The 19,561-nt window shown below is 44.0% G+C and overlaps 1 protein-coding gene across 20 annotated transcripts in view; it reads right to left on the bottom strand.

The window, feature by feature from the left end:
- RAD51B (RAD51 paralog B) overlaps positions 1 to 19,561 on the bottom strand; it is a 700,041-nt gene that overhangs the window by 356,381 nt on the left and 324,099 nt on the right. For all 20 annotated transcript variants that reach the window (XR_009460145.1, XR_002086863.2, XM_019476911.2 and 17 more), the window contains one exon: positions 991 to 1,087. Coding sequence is in view for 18 of the 20 variants with exons in the window: in XM_019476911.2 (XP_019332456.1) it covers positions 991 to 1,087 (97 nt within the window). In the remaining 2 variants the exon portion in view is untranslated. The remainder of the gene's footprint in view (positions 1 to 990; positions 1,088 to 19,561) is intronic.

Genomic DNA, 19,561 nt, shown 5'->3' with positions numbered 1-19,561 from the left:
CTGGCCGTGGCTCCCAAGAATCAGTGGAAACAGGCCCAGCAAGAGACCTACCAGACCCAGCAGAAATATGCAAGAACTCAGGGGGAAAAAAGGCAGGAAACAATCATGATATTTGACTTGAGGACATCCATACAATTCTGGGGACGCAAGTATGGGAAAACATTACTTGCCAAAGCACAACAGGGCTCAGGCATGAGTGTCAACTCCAAATAGGGAATTTCTCCACAGTTACCTGCAGCCAAGAGTACTGTGTCCAATGATTCTTTGCAATTCTTTGGTTAGTGTAGGAGCTAGTGACAATATGAATTTTTATTCAAAGGTACTCTTTACTCTCACTGAAGGAAGTTAAAAGTTAAATCTTTCATTACTACAATGAAAGGGACAATTTTTGCTTATCATTTCTATGCAAAATACATTATCTGATATTAAAACAGAAAGGAATGAATAAATATAAAGGAGGAAATTATTATACAATACGATTTTTGTATGTCTTGGGGTTCAGTTGAAAGTTATTGTGCTTGAAATATCAATAGCATAAATGCAGGACAAGTGAATGTTTGTTCTTTTTCATTTGGGGCAAACTGTTTCTCTTTTGAACTGACAATAATTAGAGTAAATGAACAGGAACATAGGATTTATCCTATCAGATCAAACTCATGGTCTGTGCGTCTTTCATCTAGCATTGGTTTCAGAAGAATAGGGAAAAACAGCCCTCTAATGCATGTGGGATACCTATGCAATGCTAAGGAAAACACTGCAGAAATGGACATAGGTTGAAAATTCCTTCCTAGCCCCTAGTAAACAGAGTCTTTTAGTTAATATTTTATCCCTTAAAGTTACAAAAAAGTATTAAAATGTCTCAACCCTGACTACACTCTATCTTAGCCTCATTTCCACGTGCCCCTGAATATTACCAGAAGACTACAGTGATTGTGGGCATGCGTGTCAGTATCAAGTTTCAGCTGTGATAGAAGGGATCGGATCTCTTACCTTCAGACAGGGACAAGTCATCAGCTGGAGACACCAGGTCTGCCTGGATAGCAAGGCCATTGCTCAACCATGTGGTAATCTGATTAGTCAAGATAACCTGTAAACAGATAGGGAGAAGGGAGAAAAACGAATTATTATAGCTACCGGAAGGCAGATAGCAGCCTAGACGAGGACTGGGACGTATGCAGGCAGATCACGGCCTCCCCTCCAACGCCCCCCCCCTCCCCCCCCAACCTTCAGCAAGTTCACCTCTCCTGGAAAATTTGGCACAACCTGCAATAATCTGTCAAAGGGATATTATAAAAAGCAGAACAATGGAGTACTGCCTTTCAGAGATAGTTGCGGCTAAACACTACACAACATACATATCTATAAGGAACTAGTAATCTGGGGAACCTGTTTTTTGGGTACTCAATTGAACATGCTTTAAAAGAGAGGCCTGGTTTTCATATGGCACTTCAGTGTAGCATGCAGCAATCTTCCCAAGCTGAAGGAAACCACATTTGTCTATATAGGTATGGCTTCATTTAAAAAGTTCATTTGAAGCAAGGAAGAAAATATGGTAGATAAGCCAGTGTGGGAAGCACCCATGCAATAGAAGTTGCCTTACTTATGAAAGGGCAGGTACACAGGTCAGTTTGTCTCCTAAGCATTATCTTGCGGATAGAAATAAATCATCCATATTCTCTGTCCCCAACATATGTTTTAAAAGTTTCTCATCCTCACATCTGCTCCTGATTCTTCATGAAACAATACATTATTATCCCTACACAGATGAGGCATCCTGCTGTGAAGATGTGAGAGAGAGTAGATAAGGCTGTAAAGAACTGTAGTTTTTTAGGAGAACCTTTCCACACACATTTTAGGAAAGACAGGAACTAACTAGGCAAGTGATATTATATGAATTATCTGTATACATTTATTTGCAGAGGACTATGAGATCCATTTCAATCAAAATTTAAAAGCCTTGAAACAAACTTAATTTTTTAGAATTGTAAAGACACATGGATAATTCATTCACCTAAAGAATTTAGCTGTGGGTTCTGCTAGTTTTCCTACCCAGAGGAGCAAACACCCCTTCCCCTACCTATCCCCAAGCTCTCTTCTTCCCCTGTTCCTTTTGCGACCCCTTCCCTCTCTCCTGGGCTGATAGGTTTGTGCTGCTGGCTTGCAAATGCTTTCCCCAGCTAGCTACTGCTGTTACTGCCTCTTCCAGCAAGGCAAGGGGGCATGGGCTTTTCAGCAGCAATCAGAGGCCTTGGGAGCAAGGCCTCTACTGCTGCAATTAAGCCTGGGCCTAAACCTGCCCCCTCAGCCAATTGGGGGTGGGGAGGAGGGAGTGTCATGATCTGGATCCGAAAATGGCAGCCCCCACCATGGTCGGGCCATCATATTAGCAAGCTGGGCCCACAATTTAAACCAGGCCCTAGTTATGACAGTACTTTTCTACTGAACAAAGCAAGCAGCACTGCAAATCTCATAAGATGGCCAGATCTCATGAGTCTTTTTTGGTCATATTTTGCAGATTCAAGAGGATCTGATAACAACAAAAACTTAGGATATATCTAATGGAAGAAATAAATATTTGTATAGCATTAAAGGGATGAACCATTAGATACTCCTTATACCTCCAAACATCAAAGGGTTTTTCTTTTCCTATTCAGAGACAGAAAGCACCAACTAGTACAAATGCCACCAACTCGCCAGAGTGAGTAGGCAAGTGTAGCTCAATTATAGCTTAATCACGTGTTGTATGAAAGTACAAGTCTCCAAAATGCCAATTATTGGCTTCCACCCTTGGATGTTAAAAATAAAGCTATAGGCATATGTCTTAGACTTAGAGTATATTTATACTGCTCACTTATGATGCCAGGCAGCACTGTACTAAGACAAATTTTGCTAGGCTTGCACATGCTGCCTTTCACATCAGAGGCAATGTAACAACCACCTTAGCGCTGAGAGGTAGAACTTATTGGCATGTAAGCAGCACTGCAATGAGGCAGCTACACAACTTTCAGTTCAAGAGACACCACATATGGATTGAGCAGAGTGCATCTCAATAAGGTACTGCCTGGCACCATAATTGAGCATCATCAACAATTACTGAAGGTCCAAAACTTCTCATGCACGCACATGAAAATAAGTCTATTCAGTAGACATTACCACTGAAGTTACCATGTTTCAGCTGCACCTGCAGAAAGGCACAAAGACAGCTTAATAGATTTTCTAAGTTGTATCCTGCAATCATAGCTCCAATGTCACTATTCTGGCAGCTGCGAATGACAGTGCAATAGCACTGAGGTCCCAACACTGACATGCTCACCTTGCCAAGTGCTGAGTGGTAGGCTGACATAGAGCTGGCTTCTTACAGTGACAGAAATCCCAGATAACCAGTTATGCTAGCATTCTGGCTGCCTTGTACCACCAGAAAGGCATAAAGCAGAATGGTGAAGAGGAAGCTAAGGATCTTCTTCAATGGGGCTATTCATCTAGGGGTCTGTGTGTGTCTGATTCATCCAAGTTATGGGGGAGGGAGGTGCGTATGCGTGCACGCACACATGTATGCATGTGCGTGCAAGACTGGTCCCTAGAGTTACAAATAAAAGTTTATTATAAAAGGGAAAGCTCAGTTTGCAGGTTATCAGGTTACAGCACGATAGACCGCTGCCACTGCCACCATAAAGACCTAGGCATAGACCTTGTTAAAAGACCTACTGCTTTAATACCTTTATTTTCTACTGGATAAGAGTTACAAACCTGGGAACTGGAGTTCTGTGACTCTAACAGGGCAAACCTGTATTCAAACTATAAAAGATAGACACCCAAGGCATACATGCCTTATAGAAGAGTACTGAAAAGTAAAGAGAGGCTGATATCAAGAGAGGGAAAGCATGGGCTTCAGATTAACATTACACAGTTTGAAAGGGAAACTGCCATGATTATTTGTAATACCTTAGATTAAATAAATATTTACTATACATACAGTATATATGCAAGGTGGTGCAGTATGAAGTTTTTATTGGCATGAGTTTGCAATGACCACATAACTCACAAGTGTCAAAAGTACCCATGAGCAATGCAGTCATCTCAAACTTGTGCCAAGATAAACTTTATACTGTGCCATCATGTATTTTGTTTATGTAAGGTATTTTAGAGAAAAGCTACTGTATATAAGGGTTATTTAAAACTAAACTAAAAGAACTATTTTTCATATCCCTCTCCTTCAAAGAAAACAGACCCTCCAGGCTCCAAATGGAGAGAAAACAGAGAAATTACAACAATGTAACTGGACCTGTACCTGCCAGGTTATTTAGTTTTTCCCTTAAACAAGGAATTTTGTGGCATTGTGTTGGATAGTGGATTATAATAATTTATATGAATGATTATATGATTATTATATATTATATTATATCATTATAATCATTATCCTGACTCCAGCAATGCCTCTCTCTGACTCTGTTGCCTGCAACAATAGAGCTCAGTTTCTGCAAACCCCACCAGGGATCATACTCCATTAACAGTATCCCAGACATCTTGTTCTACTCTGTATACTGCCTGCAAAAAGGCACGTTCTTACACAGCAAATCTGCTGTAGTTCTTATTCAGGACAACATCTAATTGCGTTTAAGTTCCATGACTTCATAGGGGCAGTTAAACCCACACTTAAGTACTGTTCTGAATAGTTCAGAATGTTTCTTTCTCAGAAAAAGTAAAATGACACTATTCTTTATTCCTGTTAACACTATAGAGCTGAAAGTGAGATTCAATTCTAGTTTAAGCATGAATCTACAGATTGTTAAATCAGTACAAAATAGATCAATACAAAACACAGTGCCAAAATCTGTCTCAGTTATATTTGTTCAAGCACACTTTCAGCAGATTTTGCCCTCATTACAGCTGTACACTCCCACTGTTATCAACTGATAGCACAATTTTGGGTCCCCAGCTTCACACATTTTGCACCTGATTTTCAAGGCTGTTGAGTAACCTCAGCTTTCAATGGCTTAAACTAGAATTGTGAGTAATTGGCAAAAGATGGAAAGCAGGCCCTACGCATCTCAAACTGGGCAGGAACAAACTGAAGCACCCAGAATTAAGTGATACATTTGAAAATACAGCTCTTCAAATATAGGTTCATAAGTTTAATATAAAATTCCAAACAACATACTTGTATACAAGCTACCACTCAAAATATTTAAGGTTATTTTATATTTCTAAACCCGTATTTTCTAAAAGCAGAATGTCCCATTTGTAAGAGCAGCACCCACAAAAAGATTCACATCTCCAGTATTACTCATCACATAGATACATCCAAGTCGACAGCCCAAATACCATCCCCACTTGACTGCGATACCAGCAACCACAGTGGGTATTAACATTTCTTAAGTATCTTCTTCACCAAGCTATAAAAAGATACTTCCCACCCACCTCCTGATCCAGATCTGTGGCTCAGAAGCACCTGCAAAGACTCATAAGTGTGTGAGGGCGGGTCATCAAAGTCTGAAGGAAGTGGGAGATTCAGGCAGACAGTCAGAGTGGCCAAGCATGTCTTGGTAGTTTTCTGGTGGGTGTCACACTTATATGGCAAGGGGAACCTAACTGGGTCACTTTATAGAGTGCTCCACAAAACTTGCATGCTGGCCCTCATTTTAAGATCCAATTTCTCTCACATCCCCAGGGCTATAAACAAGGGCTGTAGAATAAAAAGCTGGAAAGATCAGGATATCTATCTTACATGTCTCTCCTGGAAGAGGGCACCTCCAGCTGCTATGCAGTGTTTCCTAACAGGCTGGCACATCAATTCAGTGCTGCTTTAGTGGGGAGAGTGTCCTGTATTGAACCACTGGTACTAGTTCACAAAGGAGATCTGCCATTCCAGTACTGATCAAGCTGGACCTATTTAGTTCACGAGAAAAGACTGCAAGCCCAGGTGAATAAAAGAAAAGTCCCTTTTGTAGTGGGCTCCTAACAAATAATGAGCTTCAGTACCAGTAGTCCTGGCTTCATCTTAAAGGTACAACTTGAATCATTAGTCTATTATTCTCCCACAGAGCTCTCAATACGGAGGATTTTGTTGTGTAATATCTTAATGCATAAGAACTCCCATTGTCCAGTATCAATTAACCCAACAAAACTCCCTCTCATTCTGATTAGAAAAATCACCAGAGTTCAAGGAAACAGGAAACAAACAGCTTTCTTCTCCATCCCCAGTTGAGCCCAAACATGTGAGACAGGTGGTAGATTTGTGCTATTGTTTTCTGTTCCCTGTTCATGGTAAATCAAAAGCGTGAGTCTTCCCCAACCAATGATTGTGCATAAACAGAAAACACCCTCTACCTAAAATGAAGGGTGAAAAGGTTAGCTAGATAGCTTAGTGCTGCTACAAACCTGAATTAGTCACTCACTTTCCAATGGAGTTCAGTAAATCACTATGCCTTTACCTTTCAGTGTAGCCAATTGCAATGTGCAAATTGTTTAATGAGGAACTGTACTACATGCCTGTGACAAAATGCAACAGAACTGTAAACACCATAGATAGATTCAGTTCTTAGAGCCATTTCTTGGAAAAATTTGAACTTCTTGCAATGCTTATAAATTAGTTAATCCTACACCCCCTGATCTTATTAGGAAGATAAATATTAGACACCATCTATTATAGACTGTAAACTCCCTTAGACAGAATCCACATCTTCATTTCTAGGTAAATGTACAACACTATGACCACCAATTAGAGGTGCACCAATATATGGATGCTATATTGGATTGGCACTGATAAAAGGAAAACTAACATTATCGGCTATTGTCTTGTTTTTGGCTTGCGTAGCCAACAATGTACTGATAAATATGCCTTCTGGCTGGGGCCCCCAGATGCCACAGCACATATGTGGCTAGGAGCACAGCCAGGCAGTGTGGGAACAGCACCCTGCAGGTAAGACTATGGAGGGGAAGAGGCATGGGGGAGAGAAGTGGTGTGGGGGGCAGATCAAGGCCCCCATGGTGAAGGAGAGAGTAGGATAGGGGCGGGGGCTGGAGATGGGTCAGGGCACTGCCCAGCTAGAGGGGTGAATGGGACTCTGGGGCTGGGGCGGGGAGTGGGACGCAGCTGCAGGCAGCCCATCTAGGGGTGCAGGGGGAGTGGCACCTTGCTGCTTCGCACACCCCTTAGGGAGGCATAGGGGGCATCTGCCCCCCCCTCCCCCCCGGATTTGTGCACAGGGTGGAGGTTAGCTGTCCACTATGGGGTTGGGGCTCACTGCCCTGATGCCTTTTGCTCCAGGAGCCCTGCAACAGCCATGGCCCCCCGACAACCCAGTGGTGGTGGGGGCAGCAAGTTGTGCCGCAGGGCGGAGAGCCCCAAGCCCACAGAGGGTGCCCGTCTCTACCCTTACCCCACTCGGCTCCACTCCTAAAAGTCCCCAAACTTAAAAATGGTGGCGGTGGTGCTTGAAACAAGGCTCATTTGATAAGCTTTAGTTTAAGTGTCCCCACCACCATTTTTAAGTGCCGGGACACTGATCCCTTTGACGAGCTACCCAGAGCTCCATTCCACTCCCTGCCATGGCCCTGGGGTCCCATTCACTGCTCTGGCTGGGCAGCCCCAGCCCCTGTCCTACTCCCTCCCTCACCGTGGGGGCCTCAGTCTGCACCCCCATGTCCCTTCCCTCCCCCTTACCCCTTCCCCTCCACAAACTTACCTGCACAGCACTGCTCTCCACTCTGCCTGTAAATCAGTTATCAGATCGGTATTGGCCAATATGCTTGCTAAATATTGGGCTATCGGTATTGGCCAAGAAAATCTCTATCAGTGTACCCCAACCGCCAATGTTAAAGTAGTAGTAAACATCCAGTTTATTACAGCTAGAAAAACTGAGAAACAGCAAGGGAAATTTTTTTTCAAACATAGATGCCAAAAGTAAAGCACCAGTAAAGAAATATTTAGGCTTCTAACCATTTGCCTCACTTGCTGTCTCTGACACAAGGGATCCAATCCCCAAAATACTATGGCCTTATCACAAACCAATCTTACCTATCTCTAATACAGTGATCCTCAACCAGGGTGCCTATGAATATTGGCACCATTATGCGTGCAAACACATACATATGATTCACTAGATAAAACCCAGAGATTTTAAATAGAAATTCATTGCGTCAAAAACATTCTGACCTGTTGTGGTCTTTCTGAGTTCTTTGCAACAGAAGAATTGCTCTATTATATTTACGCAGTCAAAAATGAGTGAAAGCTAAGAGCTAGCATTCTTAAAGAGGGGCACTTGGCATCTAACAAGTTTGAGAACCACTGCCCTAATATAACTGAATGCCCCAAGTCTCTCTCTTTTCACATGCACTTCAGCAATGTTTATGCAGCTTGGCAACGTAATTCCACCAATCTGAAGTGACTATAGTGGAGACTGATTTTCTGGGATCACCTCAGAAAATACAAATCCTACCAGGTACCTACTTCCCAGCAACAAGGTTTGAAAGTGCTGGGTGTAATGCAATGTCTTTGTAAGGTGAAAACCCCGGCAGGTCCTGGGAGAGGGTTGGCCTAAGCAATGAAATATGATTTCTTTACATGGAAGAATAAAGCAAGCTATTTTTTGTTTGGTTATTTATACAGTATAATTTCTCAAGTACTCCTGCTTTCCCCGGGACCACACTGAAACGACTAAATCTGGCTTTGTCATCCTTGTAAATCCAGTTGAGTAAATAAGTCACTCTTTGTAAACTTGTGGTCTCAGCCTCCTTGTTGGTTTATTGCAAAATTAAAGGGAGCTCAGCACAGAACCATCAATCAGTAACCAGCAGAGGTATAAAGCCTTTAGGAATGTACAGAGGGGAGGTGAGGGGGGAGACCTCCTGAAATGGCTGTTTGTTACGAGAATAGAGTAAAATTCCCTTTTTTGCATGCAGCCCCGTTTAAGAAAACTCTTATTAAAGGTTTCCTATCCAGGAGGGAGGGCAAGCACAAAAACACTAAACAACAATCCAAACAAAGCCGTGTGTGTGTGTGTGTGTGTGTGTGTGTGTGTGTGTGTGTGTGTGCGCGTGCGCGCGTGTGGTTTTTACTGCAGTCTAGTAATGCAATCAGAGATCATGAAATAAGAGTGGCAGGCCACAGGGCTGAGATGCTGACTCAGCACATTGAGGGAAGAGGACACAGGCTTTAGTAATCTCCACAACTGTAATTTTGTTCCCCCCTGGCAGATCAAATTCTAACATGCTCCATCCCAGTCACCTAAAAGGCCACCTCTCTCTTCCCCTAAAGCAGACAGCCTTTAATGAGCAGCATTCAAGTGCAGTCAATACAGTTGACAATGGGCTGAAACAATGGTGACCACTGTCTATGCTCTGCTGGAAGGAATATGTGCCCAGCAGGAATGGAAACACCATAGCGCCAGATGGGACAGGCATTAGGCTAGAAATGGAAAGAGTAGTGACAAAAGTAGGGGAGGGCACTGCTCAAAGAGTGCTGAGAACTTGAGTCTTTTCGTGTGAACCTGTTACAGTGCTTTTGACTCTGGAAATGACTAGCATCAGCCTTCACATGAGGGAAACATTTACCCAGACTAGCACCAGCTGTGGGAATATGGGACTTCTTACTGACAATCTATAACACAGACTAGACACTGAGTTAACAGTCTCTTCAGCTCTGTACTTTTTTTTCAAACACAATTTACCCTCAGAATTAGGAGCCACATGCTGCAGAGATTTCTGAAAAGTTACCCAGGCCTCTGAGATTTACAGTAAAGATCCATGACAGTAGCAACCTTCCCAAAACACTCAGCACTTTCTGTGAAACCCAGAAGGAAAGGCCATAGAAAAAGGGAAGTTGGGGTTGCACTGTTATAACAGCCACAACAGCAAACTTTTATAGAAAGAAAACAAATACCCAGGGCTGTTGTAATGATGTCAAGTCTTGCTGTCACATGGGAGGCCACGTTTACTCGATGAAGAGAATCTAACTTTATGATCCTGGAGGTCAGACACCGTTCAGAAAAAGCATGTCCGTGGCACAACTGTAGAAGGTTTGAATTCTTACTTATTCATCAAAATCCCTGCTCCCTACCCCTCATATTCACAAGAAATTATAAATTCTCTTTTATCCATAGGTGCCGAGAATGTGGGGGCCTGAGGGCCCTGTCCCCCCTCAGGAAAAAGGCTGTCACCAGAAATGTGAAAAATTTTCCACATGTCTATGATCTTAGCCCCCCTCCCCCCCCCCCCCCAAAAAAAAGTTGGCACCCCTGCTTTTACCTATATGAATAAAAGATTAGGTACCAAAACAAATTTTTCACCTGTTCATCTTGCTCAAGCTCAAAAATAAAAATCCCTCATTTTACCACATCAACCAAATTCCTCCCTATCAGTATGCCATCAAGTCTTATGGCTAAGCTCCATAACTGTGAGCCCTTGGCACCAGGGTTCAAATTCCACTTAGACTCTTTTTTGAGAAAAAACGGAGCTGCCTATCACAATGCCCTAATAAAACTGGTGGATTCCCCCAACCCCCGGCCATGCTTTTCAAATCTTACAAGGGGGCTCTTATCTCTTATGGGGGGCCAGCCCCCCGAGCTCTCCCCTAATTTAAACCCTGCCTTGCACAAAGGGAGAAGTTGTAACCAGGCTAGTACAAGCTGCTGGAGAAAGGGAGTACTCACTGGAAACACAGAAGTCTGTGGGATGAGGCTGACTGCCATCCCCATGCAGAACGTCTACCAGTCTTGCAAGCCACAGGATAATAAGGTTGGGTATTTGACCAATCAAATAAAGTTTGGTCAATTCACCAGTCAAATATTGGTCAAACATTATAAAAACTTGCCAATAGATCCAAATAATAAACAGAAAAAGCACAAATTTTCCATTAAGAAACATGTCAAAAACAACTTTAAAAAATCATATTTGTCTAAAAAAACTACAAAAAAGTGTTGTTGTTTTTTTGTAAAATTGCCATAATCTTTGCCTAGTCGAAAAATATGCAGTCAGTTGACAATATTTGACTGGTCAATTGATCAGCTTGCCAACCCTACAAGATAATGCTATGCTTTATGACATAATGACACTGCACTTTCTTGTAATGAGTTTATCACTAAGTCCTGAAGCTGTATTACTCTGTGATGCCATACTGCCCTGATACAATTGTATCAGAAGGCACCTAAATGCTACATACAAAAATGCAAATGAAAAGAAATAATGTAACCAACCCCACTGGAGAGCCAACCAGTGAGAATCAGATACAAGAGTAAATCCTTGAAGTCAATGGAACAACTCCCATGCTCAAATTTAAGCATGGGTTTAAGTGCTGTACTTAATAAGGACCTAGGTTTGACAGGACTTTATATACCACCTTACAGTATAATGCTTTCATGAGCTGTACTGACACAAAAGGAAAGCACTAGGCTCCTTTCCTCCAGTCCTAAATAGCAGACGAGGAGCCACATTCAATAACTGTTGCAGACTCCAGGTCAGCTTAAAGGAGAGCCTGATTAGGAATGCAGCACGGCAGTCTTTCCTAAATGTGACAAAGGCATGGGTAACCATGGTGATGTCCATATTTGAAAGAAGTAGGTGGATGTTTTTGGATATGACAGAGACAATACTAGCTACTCCTGACCACTCACAAAGCAGGGGCCCCTGTGCTTACAGAGCTGTCAAAAGTTATCCTCAAATTCTCAAGCTCAAATTCTCAACTCTTAACAGAAGCGGCTGTAATTCCCTGAATAGGTGAACACAAACCACCAAAAAACCTATTCAAAATGCTCCCTCAGCCCACAAGCACCCCCTCTGTCTTGTTTCAACTGAGTTCTATCTGTGTCTGTTTTCAGCTGTGTTTCATCCAGATAAAAACGTTGATTAGACAGTCCAATAGTTAAGAAACTGTGATTAATGGGTTGCTTTTAAAGGAGAGTATAAATTGTACTGACACACTGTAGACCTAGTGTTCAGGGCACTTTGTCTACTGCTGCAAGAAGGGGCTGATCTTATTATACTTCTAAGATGGAAGCCACAATCCCTGCTTTGCTACCACCCGTGTTCTACCCAAATTCTTCCTCCTGCCTCCCACATCAGGGCAATACAAAGCAACACAGGACACTTAGAGCCATTGGACTTCATTGGGAGGAAGCCAAGGAACCTTTCAGAAACTGGTCACTGTATCTACTTCCAATTTCTTCTGCATTATACAAGAAAAGTACAGCATTATGCAATTCCATTCCATGAGAAACAGCTTGCATGCACAGCTTGCCAAGCGCTTAAAAATAAGTACAAAAAAATTAACGAGAAAAACAAGAAGGGGAAAAAAATGAAAACCAAAACAACACACAAAAATGTGTTCTCAGGCAGCTACATGTCTTCAAGTTGAAACAACTGCCACCCAGAGACAGCCTGAGGTCTTTTGCTTTTCCTCCTCTACGAACAAGGAAAGCAGCCAACACAAATGTAACCTTCAAATTCTAGACTGCAGCACCCTTATATTGTGCTTCTCAATGAAAATGGTCTATGGGCTGGAGGCGTTTTGCATCCAGCTCTCTGCTTCTGCAGCCTGTAAAGACCTGTTTGTACAGACATGCACAAAAGACATTCCCGATGGGCCAGGGTGGTTCAGAATGCCCTTCGTTACATTCTGCCAGTTCCCCAGAACTCTGGGTTAGTTTGAACAGGTTTCCTTGCCCTCCAGAAATCTTTGCAAAGATACAGTTTCTGACTGGAGGTCTCTATCCCTTTCATTTGTAGAAGCACAATAAGGTAACTGATGATGGTCCAGACTGGATTGGAGAAGCATGCGGTGGGAAGTCCTAATCTAAAGGTCACTGCTTAGTCAAGATCTGCTTTATTTTCCAAGAAGCCAAAAATCACATGGCTGATGGGGGAGTTTGTGGTGAATGTAAATTTCCTTAGCAAGAAACCATGTTCTTAAACCATACTCTGTTCCAAACAAGTAGCTTTGTTTCAAGTGACGCGATTTTTCAGAAGATTGATAGGTAGAAGCCCCTCAGTTTGAGGCCATCAGTTCCAGTACAGCTCCAGTTAGTAGAGGCTGGAAGTTATCTCTATGGCCCCATCTACACATTACAGGTATCATGCAATTAACTGGTTAGCTTCACAATTACCTTGAGACCAGCTACACGTGAAAAGTAGCTATCGTGCCATAAAATCCTCTAACCAGCTATAAAGACCTCAAAAAATGCATACTAACTTTATAGCTGATTGCTATCAAGTTTTAAGTTGTAGCAGAGTCTCCACTGTGGCTGGGAACTCCATCAGCTGAGAGGGCTCCAAGCCCAGTGATGCATCATGCCCAGCCAGGGCTGGGAGTCCCGCAACTGAGGGGACTCTCAGCCCTAGCCTCTAGGCTAGGGACAGACATTACATATACACTGGTTTAAGTGATCAGAAACTGGTTTAAACCTGTAACAGAACAGATGTTCAGTGCACATAATGGCTGAAACCGGTTTGAGATAAACCTGGTTGATGCAGTATCAGACTTAACTGATTTGGGTCAAACCTGTTTATGCAATGTCTATCCCAGACCCCTTGCTGGTTTAAGATAAACCAGACTCCCCCAGGATCCCAGCATGCTGTCTGGGCTGGACGGGGCACTTGCTCCACAGCAGAGCTGGCTCCTCCCCTCTGCTTCCTGGCTGCAGCTCCGGCAGAGACTTGCAGGCACAGCAGTGTTTGCCTGGCTTCTCCCTGCTAAGCAGGGATTATTCTTCCTTCCCCTCTGCCTTATGCAGACACCTCAACATTAGCTAGCAGACCACATGTTGGTTACCTTCTGTGCTGTGGGAGACGAGAAAGGCAGACAGGCTTTTTGGAGCTAATCGACAGGCAGCTTAATGTCCTTCCTTGGAAAAGCTGTTTAAGAAGAGCTCCAGTGGTTAATGGAGAGAGGCTTTGTTTTCTTAGTGGGTTGATAAACACTGGGTTAGGGGTGATAAACATCCCCTGCTGGGCTGCTCAGGAGAGGGGAAATAATAAGAGCGTCCTGCCAGGATGCCCCCTCAGCTCAGCCCTCTGAAAGGGAAGGGAGGGCTACTCTAGTACCCCCTGGCTTCTAGCCTGAGCCACTGCGGGCATATGCCTGCATTTCCTCAGTCCAGAGAGAATGTCCGTCTGGTTACTAACTGGTTCACCCTAGCCAGGTTAGACTAACCTGCAAAGATTTAATCAATTCAGGCTCAGGCTTTTTGAATGTCCATCTCTAGCACTACTGATGCTGGGTCCTAGCAGCAAGTGGACCCAGAGTCCTGTAGCTGTGAATGCTGGGTGCCAGGACCCAGCTGGGTTCTGGCTGCCCCAGGGGTGCATGAAACCCCAGGGCTAGGGAATCACAGCTGCCACAACCCTCCAGCCCTGAGGGTTTCACGCACACCCTGAAGCTGGGGAATCACAGCAGCCATGATCCCTCAGCCCCAGGGGTCCATGAGATGCCCAAACGGCTGGGAGCCCTTAACTGAAGGGGCTCCCAGATGCAGGAGTTTGTTTCTTGCTGGAGCGGGGGAACCCAGGATTGGGCTCCCTTTGAACCAGCAATAAGGTATGATGGATCTAATGTGTGATCCCACAATTATGCCTCCTTCCATGCATGCGTGGCATGGCAGGAGGCACAACTGTGTGGATTGCACATTAGAGCCCATCACACTTTTACATGAATATGTAAAGGGGGCCAATCTGATGAGAATGAGAAGTCTAGCATGGCTCCTTCAACAGCTACATTTTTGGTCCAAAAAAAAAAAAAAAAATGATGTTGTCCCCCCTCCCCATTTATCTAATGTAATTCTGGACCTCCAAATTTTCACTTTTTTGAACTTCCAGGAGACTTCAGTAAAAGTGAAGTATTAAGAGAGAAGTGGGAAAGCCATTTTAGGTTAAATATCCACTTCAATTTTCATCAGTGCATCAGTGTATAAATGGGGCTCCCTGATGAAGATGACTGAATCCAGGTTTGTTCAGGGGGTAGAAAGTTTGTCCTCACAAAACAGGAAAATAGGAGAGGGGACACTGCATCCAAGGATGCTAGAGGACTGCAACTTGGGTAGCTCATTTGTGGGGAGTAGCCACATATTAATGGAACATGAGCAGAGTACTACAGATCAGAGATAAACCTGCCATGGAGTGATGTAACTTTAGGCCACCTAACATGTGCCTAAAACTAGTTTCAGGTGATAATGTGTGGACAATCCAAGGTTTAAGAACTCCAGGAGCCACCTAAAATGAACATGTAACACAGCCCTAAATTGAAGGCTCCCCAGATTTTGTAGCTCTTAAATAGGCTGATACAAGTAATCCAATGGTTTGTAGGTACACAGCATGTATAAACATTGTTTAAACCTTACTATACTTCTATGAAATAACTAATGTGTTATTATCCCTATTTTACAGATGGCAATACAGACTCAAAAGTTAAATTACTTGCTCAAGGTCACCGTAAATCAATACTAAAACTAGGATTAAAACCCAGGTACCTTGACTACCACTTTCCTTTTTATCTACTTTCTTACAAATATTTTGTCTCAGTCTCAAGTCTAATCCTGTAAAATACTAGTGTCATGTGATCTCTCTTAGGCAAGTCATAGACTCTGTCTCTTACTTTCCAATCCACTATAAATAGGGACATGACCACTTACTGAAGGACCTCAGAGGCCCCATGTACACATTACACTTAAGACATGGTTATCTAGTTACTCACGTCTGAAATGGTCACCCAGCTACACATTCATTCAATTAATGTTGTGATGAAAAGAGGAATAAGCTACAAAGTTATTCCACAGAATATGTGTAATAACTTTGCAGCTGGTTCCTATCATGCCATTAATTGAACATGTAGCCAGAAGCCCCTGTGGCTGGGGGCACCATCAGCTGATTGGCGCTCCCAGCTTGGGGGGGGGCATGTGCATCCCCAAGCCTGGGAGCTCCCAACTGGCTCCCAGCTGTGCAAGCACATACTCCTGTGGATAAGAGCCTCATTGGCTGACAAGGCTCCCAACTGTGGAGATGCCCCATGAACTCTCACAGCTGGGAGCCTGCTGCTGCTGTAGTGTCCCCAGCCATGGGGGTACTCATCCATCCCCAACTGTGGGGGTGATTCATGCATGCCCACAGCTGCAAGACTGTGTTAGTTGTGGTGTCCCAGCCGTGGGAGCACATGGAGCAACCTCGTGGCTGGAACACCAGGTCAGCAGCAGTCTCCCTGCTGTGAGGACCCCTGGGCAGTAAGAATCATCTCTACCCCTTTTCCAGTCATTGTGTACTATGGAAGCAGTATAAAGTGGCTTCAGATGGTGCCAAAATCTGCCTCATGGACGTTTTGAGATGAGTGACCTTACATGTGAGCACACCCATCAATTCACTTGTGGAGTAGGAAACTTAAAAAGAAAGCTGGCAGGGCCAACCTGGCTGCACCGTTTGGCAGGATATCACATCACAAATGTGGAGTTTCAAAAATTTGCATAATATATACAATTGGATGCATGATATGAGAGCAGTAAGTATGCAAAGCTGATTAGCATCTCTTCTTCCCAGGGCTCACAAAGAATGAAATCAACCAAACTCCAGTATATGCTCCTTCTTGTTTCTTTCTAATAACACCCCAAGTACCGTTCAACCCCTCTGGGTTCAATGACAAGTACGGCTTACAGGACTGTAGGATGTTTCTCCTCCCTCACCTGTTACTCTGCTCCTATAACCTGCAGAGGGGTATCTACCATAATACTAATAATACTGGATTGCTCTTCACATGATCATGCTGGGGACCTATACACGTACCCAACACCTGCAGCCTCAGTGTCATGTGTGTTCAGCGTCCCCATACTCCAAAATGACAGTGGGGGCACTCCACCACCATTCTGAAGCACAAGGTGCAGAACACATCAGACACTGCAGGTGCTTTAATTAAAACAGTGCCCAAGGGCCACTCTAATTAAAGCACCCCCCTACCCCACCTTGGAGGACATGTAAAGATGCGTATTTTTTTAAATTACAATTAATGTCTTCTTGAAACCTCTATGAGGTACAGTAGTTAAGTTTTACTTAGTTCATTTGATGCCAAAGATCACATGGTGCTTTCCATGATGTTGCTGAGAAAAAATTCTTTTCCCTCTATACTGTTAAAGCTGCTACCCTCACCGAATGTATTTTAAAGTTAAGTTGGCAGCTGTTTAGCACTATGGTATTTGTAGTATGCTCTATACTAGGTACAGGGAATTCTGTAAGAGAGAATTCTGCTAACCTTCTCTATCTACCTAAGGCAAAATTAACAAGTCTGTTGATTTTCAGATCTACTGGGATGAAAGGAATTGCATAAATGTATGACTATCAGGCTAGGAATAGATACTGCATTTGTCTCAGACAAGTTGTGTCCATTTGTCCCAGTACAAAAATATCCTGGAAATGGCATTCCATGGCACTTGCAATCAGGCTGAATACATTGCTGCTTTTCTGCCACTGATTCAATGATATAATCCTGGGACAACCAGTCAGATGCACTTCGTGATTTCCCAGGGCAAATTGTTAGCATTTCTTACCCCATGAACCTTTTCAGGGTTTACCCCGGGACAATGGACACGGATGTCTGAACAAATGCAATTTGTCCTGGGAGAAAATGGTTTCTCCTGGTGACAACTGCTTGTAGCCTCCAATCAACACACCACTGATTCTCACTGAATGAGAAGCCCATTAGAGCAAGAAACACTGAAATGAACACGGCATCACGCAGTGTAATCAAGGCCCACCCAGAAAAAGCAGCATCTCTCTGGTAAGCTCAGCATTTCAAAAATGTCAGCCATTATTATTTGCAGCAGCAGCAATTGGAAAGGGGAAGGTATAAACGATCCACAAATAACCAACTGTTGAATATGCCAGAGACAAACATATACTCTCTAAAGCCACATCAAGTTTCGCTTCTCCTGACCTCATGCTCAGAAACGTACACAAGAGGAAATGAGAATGAACAGCTACCAATCATATGCCATATGCATATGCTGTATGTATGTGTATAAATATACCATGTGGGGCTTTCCATACATTCCATTGTACTGAGCATGCCCCCCTGTCAAACTACCCTGTACCTTGACATCAATCAATCTCTGCCCTAGTGCTTCAGTCACCAATAACATGAAATCACAATTTACTAAACAAATGTTTCCTTCTCTTCTTCAGAATATGAATGATCCTCTTCTACTCTCCCAACCAAATTACAATTTCTCAAAGACTAGTTAACATTCATTACTACACCATTGCCTACTTTAATAGCCAACAACTTGTGATCTATTTGGATCATCCATCCAGAGCTTCTAGCACTGGACAGACTAAAATGCCAAAGTTCTTATAATAAAGTTGTGATATTACTATGCAGTGTAAAGGCGACCTTTTTTTGGCTTATTTTTGTCCCTCCAAAGTCTGCCTGGTTGGATAGTGTAACAGGGGGCCAGCTCGGGCCAATCTCTTTGGCCCGCCCACCTGTTCTTGGGCCAACCACCCCCCTTCTAGCCCACCATGCCTTGATGTTAATTGATTAATTAATTGATGTCAATTAAGCGGGAGGCTACCCATTTTGGTGCCCCAATGCCAAGGGGTGCTCTCTGCAGCTCCTTTCCTCCCCTATACCACAGCCCAAGCCTCGCAGATGACATCTCGATATTCACATAATCACCAGCCCCCACGCTGGGCCCCAGAATCGTCCTAACAGGACACCTCCATGATCCCTCCACTCAGATGGCCTCTCTGCCTTCATTCAGGCTACCTAGTCCCCTGAAACTATTTTCCCCTCTTGGGTGTGGTCCCCCCAGGACCTCTGGCTACCAGCCCTGGCCCACCTCCAGGCCAGTCGGGACCCCAGGCCCCCGGCTCTTAGGCATCCCTCGCGGTGGGCCCCTGGCCCTTTTGACCCTCCTGGTCCTGGCCCCAGCATGGGCCAGTCAAGGGTACTCTCTCGTTTGGGTCGGGTCTCTAGCCCCTCACTCTCTCCCAGGGTCTGCCCTCTGGGCCCTTCACACAAATGGGGTTACCCACCCGGTGGTGGGGGCTAGGGGTTAAGGCGCCCCGACCCACCTTTCACTGGGGTGGTAACTGGCCTGGCATTTCCTGGGGGCTCCCGCACCACTGAGAGCCCCACCAGGCCACCCACTCCTGACAGGGTGCAGTTTTAGGTCATGCCCAGGACCAGGAGCCTCCTGACCATCCCCTACAGCTCCTCCCTTACCTCCAGATGATCTCAGCAGCCCTACAGCCAGGCAATGTTGTTGCCTGACCCTCCAGCAGCCGAACTGCCCTGTTTATATAGACAGCTCTTGACTCCAAAATGGCTGCCCTCATCAGGCACCTGGTGGCTGCCAGCACCAGGCCCTTAAAGTGGCAGGCACACACAGTGCCCTGCCACAGATAGTTATGGCTAACCAGCTGGCTTTGTAAATGAAAGGCTACTAACACTGAAAGTCCCAACACAAAGTTTAAAAAACCCTTTAAGATATTCCTAAAGCTCTTTTCTGGCAAAACATGTGCCACGTGCAGTATGCATTACAGTACAGCACAGTATGGAGGTTTCTTGAAACTGGTGTGATATGGCTTACTTCTT

This window comes from Alligator mississippiensis, chromosome 2 (assembly GCF_030867095.1).
Source record: "Alligator mississippiensis isolate rAllMis1 chromosome 2, rAllMis1, whole genome shotgun sequence".
Taxonomy (NCBI): Eukaryota; Metazoa; Chordata; order Crocodylia; family Alligatoridae; genus Alligator; species Alligator mississippiensis.
Note: the sequence above shows the minus strand (reverse complement) of the source record. Positions and strands in the feature narration are given on the sequence as shown.